This window comes from Palaemon carinicauda, chromosome 37, assembly GCF_036898095.1.
Source record: "Palaemon carinicauda isolate YSFRI2023 chromosome 37, ASM3689809v2, whole genome shotgun sequence".
NCBI lineage: Eukaryota > Metazoa > Arthropoda > Malacostraca > Decapoda > Palaemonidae > Palaemon > Palaemon carinicauda.
Genome location: NC_090761.1, coordinates 18657131 through 18667339, shown reverse-complemented (window position 1 = coordinate 18667339; position 10209 = coordinate 18657131). Strand labels below are relative to the sequence as shown.

Genomic DNA, 10209 nt, shown 5'->3' with positions numbered 1-10209 from the left:
GGCATCATTATTTCTTTATTTGACGAGGTGTTTGGTCGTATGAAATTTTTCGTCTTTGATATCCAATGAATTCAAAGGGACAAAGATGTGAATTTCATATGTTGGATTATCCCCCCCATTCATATATTTCCATACATTTCCAAAGATAGAAACAACGGCTGAAGATGAAAAAGGGGGTGCATTTTGTATCCAAAAGCCATGGAAGTTAAGAGTGCCATCCCCATTATCACCGAATGATCCTTAAACGTTACAACGGGAAACAAGAGCATAACAGATGAGGATATGAAAATTTTTTTACACCCTGATCAGGTTTTAGCTGTTGATTCCAGGTTAGTCTACTAGCAGGTCTGAATAATCCTTCAATGAGTAGATTCCCCTGCAGGAACTCTTTGAACCTTGCTCTGTCTTGTCATGCATGAGAGTAGGTGAAGTTATAGCAACATTGATGGAAACCTAGCTTCCTATACGTGAAAATGCAACAACTGCCAGTAGCTCAGCTTAATTGCAAGACTGCAGTCATTATCGATAATTCTCTTAAATGTTTTTTTCATTTTGGAAGATAAAGTTAATAGATTGTCTATTTGGAAAGAACATATGTCAATAGGTATAACTGTGAACATCCCTTGTAAGAAACATTACTATATTATGATTTAATGCTGCTGCTGTGAAAGTTTGACTAAATGTAGCAAAATGAATAAATGTAGGACAGGCAAGTTGAAGTATGACATTAGCATCATATATATTCTGAATGAATTGTATGAAAAATATGTGCTATGATGTAGCTAAACTATCATTCTAGTAATAGTTGGGATGGTCCTTGGTATCACTGAGATTACAGTAATATTGAGATGGATGCAGCACTGGCTGCACTGTTAGCATTGTATTCCATGCAAGAAACTGCTTGAAGTCAGAGTTAATTCTGTTCTTGGTGCTTTCTCAGATACAGGAAGAACTACAGTTGTTTGAACTGTAAATGCATGGACAATTAAAGTGCTTAAACTATTGTCAGCATGGTTTCCTGTAAGCATTTAGTACCCATGGTCATTGATAAAGTCTGTCTGATCAGGTTGGTCTAGCTCATTGCCGAACACAATAGCTAATCATTTTGGTATCTAAGTGTGATTGTTGGTGATCAATCTGTGGTTCCTAAATTCAAACTGCACTCTTGCCTAGATAGATTTCAGTGGTAAAATCCCAACCTTATTATCCTTGTGTGTTAGGAATAGAAGCTGTGGGATGACTCTTGGTTGTATCTTTAGGCCATCATTTGGTCCTTGATTTGGTGGAAAAGTGACTTTGGTGTTGATCATAATGTGATGTGTTTGGTCTGCAGGATTCTAAACCATAGCACAATGTCCTGGCTCTTACCCCTGCTGCTCATAGATAACTTTTAACCTTCATAAAATTCAAGGCTGGAGTTACCCTGAGATTCTTGTAGATATATTCAACTGGTTGTTTGCAAAATCCCAGATGTTGACATTCCGGACTGGCAGCAGTTAGTTTTTCATAGATACAAGTTCATGTCTGAGAAACTCCTAATGAGATACTATGTCGTTTCTGCTGTAGTCTTTCAATGAGTGATATCCCCATAATCCACCTCGGCATTCTCATCTCTGTTCTCTAAAGTTCTGCTTGCTCTTTTCCTCCTAGAGCCCACATTTCTGTTCCATATATTGACACTGGCTTTATTACTGTGCTATAGATCTTGAATTTTATCTTGATTAGTAATTCCTTATCTCATACCACTCCTACCTCCCTCCATTTCCCCAAGGTTGCTTTTATCCTATGTTCAACTTCAACCTCATATCCTCCCTCCTAACTTATAGTAGATCCCAAGTATCTAAATTGTTCCACCTGTTTTATAACCAAGCCTGTACATTCATGTATGGCTATCTTATCTCTACCTGCCTTACTTCTCACCATAACTTCAGTGTTATCCACCTTACTCTCAAGCCACCCCTCTGAAAAGTCTTGTCATTGTACAACCCTTCTCTGTAAGTCTTCATTTTCAGCAGTAATCACCCAATCATCTGCATATAGCAACTCCCAAAACTCTTCCTTTCTGATCTCTACTTAATATATACATGACCACCACCAATAAAAATAGGCTTAATGCTGACCCTAGGTGTAATTCAACACTAACTTCACTTCAAGGGTTTCTGTTTCCCCAACAGCTGTTATTACTTTTGTCCTTGTTCTTTTGTAAATCATCTCTACCATTCTAACCAACATCTCCAGGAATTTCCTCTTCCTCAAGCATCTAAACTTAATTTCTCTTGGTACTCTATCATAAGCCTCCTTAAGATCTACAAAAATACAGAAGAGCTTTAGGTTCCCCTCTAGCCCGTTTTCCTGTAGCCTCCTTAAGTCCATATTGCTGTTTTATACGGATCAAGGGCCTACCTTTAACTATTCACAAGATCATAATAAAATATGATTTCTTTGTAAATTTCTTCAAGCAGCTGACAATCAATGCCTCTGACTAATGCTTGACCAATGAAACACTTGGTCCCTTGGTGGTCACACACACTATCCCAGTTGGAAGAAACTGAATAAAAGATTAAAAAATTTGAGTACTGGTCCCTTAATGTAAGAAAATACAATTTTCAAACTGGTTGATTTAACAATAGAAGTTAGTCTATTGAAACTATTTTCATATGATTTTGTCTAAATTTATAAAAGAAACGATAAGGAAGAATAATATTGTGGCAAAAATGTGTCTTACATATCAAAAAATACTTCAATGGAGTTTGTGTGGCAGAAATTTAGAAATTGATGGTTCTTATAAGAGACATACAAGACATGCATTAATGCTTAATGCGTCACCTTTTTTATACACAGGCAATCTCAAATATTATTGGACAAAATATTGAAACTACAGTATAGGCCGTATTAATAATCTGGATGCCCTCTTTCAATCCATCAAAAGAAGAGAAGAAGCAGTTACAGTACAATGAATTTTGATACTGTGAAAGATATCTATTACAATAAAAGATTTGCTGAAGAGGAACTGGAATTTGCCTATTCAAATTGTAGTTCAATGGCCCCCAATAAAGATATAAATTTTGATATGACAAGAAGCCTAGTCCCTTAAGCAAAGGCCTATCTTTCAGAAATTTATAATCATCTTTGGACCAAACCTATTTCCAAAGCCATGGAAACATGCAATAGTGATACCAGTAGCTAAGTCAGCAAAACATCTTGGTAATCCAAACAATTACAGACCAATTTTGCTGACTGTTTATAAATTACTGGAACAATTATAGTTCGGATTGGCATATACTTAGTAATAACATTTTATCAGATTTGCAATTTAGCTAACAATCTTAGTAATCTATTCAGAGCTAAAGTGATTGACCTAAAATCTTGTAGAAAGTGACTAGAAGGAAGTTCTTTCTCTTGAAAGTTATTGATAATGTAGTTTTTATATGTGGCCTTTTAGAAACAGTGAACTCCAAGTAACTTTTGTCAAGATCTTTTTTAAGGTGATGAATCTGTTGAAAGTTTTCATGGTTGGTAATGGGCTATGGTGTTTCAGTATATCTAGACTTTTAGGTTTTATTAATTTTTTTCATTTCTTTTGAGCCTTTCTTTGGTGAGGTAATGTTTTTCTTTTTTGTAGGCAGAGTACAGTATTTTATATTCTAATTTTCCTTTACAATAGCTTATTAGTTGGCATTTTAAATAAGTCATCGATAAATAGTTTTTATTTATAATTATAAACTTTTGTCCTTTAAAAATATGTCTTCAGCAGTGCTAGAATGGCCATTGAATTGTTAATAAAGCAGTTGGTTAATGATAGGTGCTGCAAGGGTGAGCCCCTCTCACCCTCATGTTGCAGAATGATCACTTTTGTCTTTAAATGCATTGGTTAAGGGCCTACCGTCCTCTCTAGACTGATAGATATTTTAAGATTGTTTTTTGATGGGCTGGTTTTTTTATGAGTACTCTACCTTATACAGTAACTGGAACCTCACCAAAGAGTAAATATGGTTAAGTGAGAATTTTGTTCCTGAGGATGCAAATCTTTGAAATCCTGTGGTTTGTCTTATCTTTGTATAAGGTAACCATAAGCAGGACCTCCCCTCCTTTGGAATGTTCTCACATTTCTGATCAGGAAGAGGATTAACTGAAAGTGTAACTCGTTTTTTTTTTCGAGGTAGTTTCTATGCCTCGGGAGGGAATTATCAGATTTGGATCGAGTGCCGCCTGATAAAAAAGAAAATTACTCATCTGGTCAGCTCACCTAGATCTGTCAGTAAGTATCGTCCTTTTACAATAAAGGAGGCACTCGAGTTACAAACAAGATCCATTCTTATGATGTGTCGTATGTCTGATTTGTAAACATACTGTATGTACGTACATAAAATAAATACGTATTATATATATAATATACTATCAAAAAAGAGGAAAAAAACCCTTGCCCTTCATACATTACTGTACCCTATATATACAAATATCTGTGGCCTATACAGTAGTGTAGCTACAATAATTTAATACTAGTAGACAATAACACTGTACATAAAACAATTCCTTATCTTTATTTCTGTGGTTGACCCGCACACTAGAAGGGGTGTAGCAAGTGGTAGAGAGACATGCTTATTGAGAGGATGAAGTGGAAAATGTTGGAAGAGGAGCTGAAGCAGCTGAAAAAGGGGCTGGGAAGTCAGGACAAGATGCTGTAAGAACTAAGAAGTGCTAGAGGTGGTGTTAGAAATAATGCAGAGGTAGAGGGTTGAGAATCAGGTGCAGGTCTCTCTACCCTTTTAAAACATACTGTACACAGGATTGCATCATCTTTTTCTTCCAAGATCTTGTAACACCTCATAGCATTCATAACCCTACTGGACACCTTCATAAACTTTTCCATCCTGGGATCCTGTTGCTCAAACTTTGCCATTGTCCCCTCTAGTGGGGCAAAACCTTCTGCTAAGACCTAGGTTGTAGAGTTCTTGGGCTCCAGGATAGGTGTGTCTTCCTCTTTAACAATCATATGGCTCTCCAGCTCAATGAGGTCCTCATCAGACAACTCTCCATGAGATGCCAGGAGTTTTGTGACATTAGCATCCACCTCAAGATCCAGCTGCTAAGGTCAACAACCTTCTTGATGATAGCCTCAACTGTCTCCTCAAAGTCAAAGGAATCGGCAAATTGGTGCAAAACTTCTTGCAGACACCATTCATGTTGGTTGCTTCACCTTATCCTAAGCTTCAGCAATCTTCTTGATGGCATTCTGTATGTTGTAGGACTTCCAGAACATCTTGAGGGTCGTGTTCTTCTCCTACAGAGGTAGAAGGCCATGAAGGAAGGAATTACCCCCTTGGTCCATAAACTGTAACAGGGAATTAAGTGACAGGTGGCAAGTAAACTGTCTTCACTTTTGGATGGAAGTCTGCTGAGTTTGCAGGGTGGCCTGGGTCATTGTTCAGCAACAGCACCACGGTAAAGGGTAGGACCGTCTTAGCACAATACCACTAAACTTCAGACTCAAAGTGTTTGGAAAAACCAGTCCTCAAAATAACAAGATGGTCACCCATGCCTTCCTATTAGACTTCCAGATGGTAGGTAACTAGTTCTAAACCCTGTTGAGTGGCCTGGGCTTTTCAGCCTAATACACAACTATAGATTAGCTTATATTTGCCAGAAGCGTTACCCCCAAGAAGCACTCAGACTTTCCTTGCCAAATTTGTGTCATAGTGGTGGCTGCTTAGCAATGTGGATCTGGTTCGGCATTCACTTCCAAAATAAGCCTGTCTCATCCAAATTGAAGACTTGTTCAGCACAAAACCCACCTAACCTAATAATATCAAACAATGCATCAAGGAATTCACTTGCTGCTTCATTATCAGCACTAGCGGTTTCACCTTACACCTTAAGGTTAAGCAAATTGACACGAGCCTTAAATGTCAAAAACCATCCACCCTTTACTGGCAACAAACTCCTCACTTTCATTCCCTTCCCCATTTTGACTCGGGTCTCAAACAGATGTTTAGCCTTCTGCGGAATCACCATATAGGTCACTAGTATACATAGCTGATTCTGGCCATCCAAACGGAGCACTAATAACATTCTCCATCTCAATCTTGAGACCACTGCGTTGTTTCGTAATAATGGTCAACTTCATAGGGGTAGATCCCTTTCACATGCTCATTGAGGGAATTTTTATCCTTGATGATGGTCACAACCATAGAGTTACTAAGGCCTAACAAACAACCTATTTTTGTAGGTGTCTCCCCCTTTTTGTTTCATTTCACCATGTCCACTTCAATTTCCCTCATAATGGCTTTCCTCTTCTTAAATACACTGCCATCAGGAGTCTCCCCCTTGAGCTTTCCAGACATGTTGCAAAACATAAAATATAAGAAAAAAAAAGCACCGAAATCGCGAATGCGTATCGTAAGCTAAGAGGGAGAACTGATGCTAAAGTGATGCGAACGCACTGCTATGCGGCTAGGAAAGGGTATTAACTGCTCTCTGCTGCGGCAATTAGTTGATCGTATTAACGAACCAAACATCGTAACTCAAAATCTAGTTAATTTTTTATTACCTTATTGGAGCCTGTTGGTAATGGTGATTCATTGTAACTCCAAGACTATTGCAATCCAATTTATGAAATTCAGTAAAGACAAAAGAGAAAGGAAAGTTAAGTATAATTTTATAGAGAATTTTCAAAACGTTAGAAGAGCAAGTGAACAGTATTACAAAAATGTATAAGGACATTAAAGTTAATGTGGAAAACTAAAAATTTTCAAGTGTAAAATCTTTGGGAATCATATGGGGCTGAGTTGTGATTTGAGGTCTCATTTTATGATCTATAGCATCATCACCACATAGTTAAAAACAGCTCCATTGGCTTGTTAATTTACCCTTGCTCATGTTACTTTCTATTATGTGTTAATTTTTTCCGTATAAGTATTTTATTTTATTTAAGCCTGCTCTGCAAATCAACTAACTAGAAGGCATTGAGAACGTTTCTTCATTATTTCAATGGACCTACATGTGGTTCACCTTGCTTCCTCAATGAATTTCTCTTGTTCAGTGTCTCTAAAAAAAGAAATAATTCCCATGATCCCTCACTTCAGTTGTCATATCCCTGGTATGTTGTTTGGCATCCCTGCCTCAGCATGGGTATGCTTCCTATTTGTAGAGTCGCTCTTGCTTTACTATTCTCTCATCTATTGCTGATAATTGGTTCTGCCACCCCCTCCCTCCACAATAGTTGAAAATCCGCGAAGTAGTGATGCCTATATGTATTATTATTTTCATATATTTTAAACCTTTATAAACCTCCCCTACACTAATATTAAACCACCTCTATCTGTACTATTTTCCCCCCACACTTATACAGTATTATACAGTCAACACTTTTGTATTTATGAAAAGTTTCGTTCAGTACATACAGTAAACTATATAAGCAGTCACAGTAAAGATTGTAAACATTATTAAAAGTTGTTTAATAAGAAGTTTGAATTTCTCTCTCTCTCTCTCTCTCTCTCTCTCTCTCTCTCTCTCTTTTATTTTACCAACTAATTATAGTTCTAAGTTAGGCATATGTGATTCTAAGTAGAAATGCTACCTTTCATATACTGTGTGTGTCCTACTTAGTTATAAAAGTTTTTACCTTCTCCAGTAAAACATAAAAAGTATTTGGGTCCATTTGTATACTGCATAGTTACTAAAGTTGGAATCATAACCAATTTAGGTTCCTTTGAAATGGGTGAATGGTTTCTTTTTTTCACTTCATCTTTGTAAGCAGTCCTTCCATGTACCATTCCATTATCCTCACAAAGGACAGGAATAGTTATGCTGCATGATGTAATTTATTTAGGTATTTTTATTTTGTTGTGTACCATGGTTATGATGCACCATACTTAAAGACAACTACTACTAGTTTCTCTAGCACAGATTAATAACACTAATGTAGATACTTGTGCGTTGCTTGTGGACATCAGCTTTGAACATTTTGTGCTGGTCTTTGTCTGCTGAATGGAGTAGAAACTATGGTGGGCAACTTCATCTGTTTCCGCTGTTGGTAACCATATCAACTTTCCTTGTTTCAACGCTTATGACGTCATACTTCTTCGCCTTGTGATTTAACAGTTTTTTTAGACAGACACTGTAAGACTGTGTGGATGCATCTTTATGGTTTTCCTAGAGCTAATTTTGTATCGCTTGTTGAATGTAATAAGCTCATTGCATTATACAATGAAATCCTTCGTCTCGAGCCAAGATTTCTAATTTTTTGACCAGTTCCTTCTATTGCGAAACCTTTGCCTTTCTGCAATCCTGATTCATTCAATAAGCAATCTGATTCTGAGATAGATAAATGATACTGGAGTACAGATCAGTATACATTATTCCTCCTACCTCTTTTGGACTAAATACTGTACTCAAGATCAGCCTTTCTTTTCAATGTTGAATAATGTGCGTGTCTTATTACACCTGTCAAACCAATTACTTACATTTCCAATATACCTATAGCATATTCTGAACAGGCTGATAAAAGGTTGCATCGTTATATAACAAGCATAGCCCACATAACCTCTAATATAAGCTCAGCAGCTAGGAGTTGTTAAGGATTGAATACAGTAGGAATATCAATAATATGCACCTATATCTCCAAAGGGTAGACTTAAATAAAAAGTCTTCGCTCATGTCTGTCGTGAGCAAGAGCTTTAGGCGACTAGTGATGAACAACTGGAATACTGTAGTCCATTTTATTGGGGGGGAAGGTTTCTATGTAAAATCAATAAAGCAAAGGTGACATGATGTTTTGGATGATACAGAGGAGGAAGGTGAATCGTTGTTTAACAGTTTTGGTTTAAACAATATAAGTAATATTTCTGGAGAATATCAATAAGGTTAGTGCTATTGATAAATTAATAACATAAACATTGGGAACACAACTTTGCTAACTCCTTTCTTGCTGTTGAGGTCTTGTGTGTGATTAAAATGTTTTAAATTCAACAAATCAGTTTGACAAGCTAGACACTTTAGTCCAGTCTCTCTCTCTCTCTCTCTCTCTCTCTCTCTCTCTCTCTCTCTCTCCTCTCTCTCTCTCTCTCTCTCTCTCTCTCTCTCTCTCTCAAAGATTTGGAAATTTTGTGGTGAAATATAGGGAACAATTGTTTTTCTCAGATGACCGGGAGCACTCTGCTTTTGACTCCTATTTTGGAGCCTGTTTTGGACTTTAGTAGGATCACTAGTGTTGAATAGGACACAGTACATGGAAGCCTTCCTTTACTTATAATCTTACTATTTCTTATTTGTCTCAAATGTTTCCCCTTCAGGTAATATGGATAATGTTAGAGGCAATATTATACTGATGATTTTGTCTAAACAGAAAACACAGTATGCCTCAGAAATTACAGGTCAATGATGGTCAGGACCAGACAATCTCAATGGGGGAAGGTTGGCTTATTTCTATTCATCTTGTGAGAACTTTCATTCAGGTCCATGGGTCATCTCAGTAGTAAGAGAAGGGTACTGGATACTGCTAAGTTCCTTCCATTCCCAAATATACCTTGTTTTGAGTATTGTTCTCCTGTCTGGTGTTTAGCTGTTGATTCTCATCTTAATTTGTTGGACAGAAACTTACGGTCTATTAAATTTCTTATTCCTGATCTAGATATTAATCTTTGGCACCATCGTTCAATTAGTTCATTATGCATGTTGCATAAGATTTTTCATAACTCTGACCATCCTTTACATTCAGATCTCCCTGGACAATTCTATCCTGTTCGTAATACTAGGAAGGCAGTTAATGCTAATAGCCAGGCCTTCTCCATCATGAGGCTCAATACTGCACAGTATTCTAGAAGTTTTATTCCAGCTGTTACCAAGTTGTGGAATGATCTTCCTAATCGGGTAGTTGAATTAGTAGAACTTCAAAAGTTCAAAGTTAGAGCAAATGTTTTTATGTTGACCAGGCTGACATGAGTCTTTTTATAGTTTATATATGACATATCTGTTTTTGACGTTGTTATTAGTTAATATAGAATCTATCTGTTTTGACATTGTTACTGTTTTTAGAATGATATATTGTTAATTTATTCTCATCATTTATTTGTTTCCTTATTTCCTTTCCTCATTGGGCTATTTTTCCCTATTAGAGCCCTTGGACTTATAGCATCTTGCTTTTCCAACTAGGGTTGTAGCTTGGCTAATAATAATAATAATAATAATGATACTGTCCTAACCAGGTTTCCA

The 10209-nt window shown here is 36.8% G+C and overlaps 1 protein-coding gene across 1 annotated transcript in view; it reads left to right on the top strand.

Annotated features, from left to right (window-relative positions):
- Positions 1-5525: 5525 nt before the first annotated feature.
- LOC137629208 (myelin expression factor 2-like) overlaps positions 5526-10209 on the top strand; it is a 21317-nt gene continuing 16633 nt past the window's right edge. Inside the window, exon 1 of the mRNA XM_068360470.1 lies at positions 5526-5561. Coding sequence (XP_068216571.1) covers positions 5526-5561 — 36 coding nt within the window. The remainder of the gene's footprint in view (positions 5562-10209) is intronic.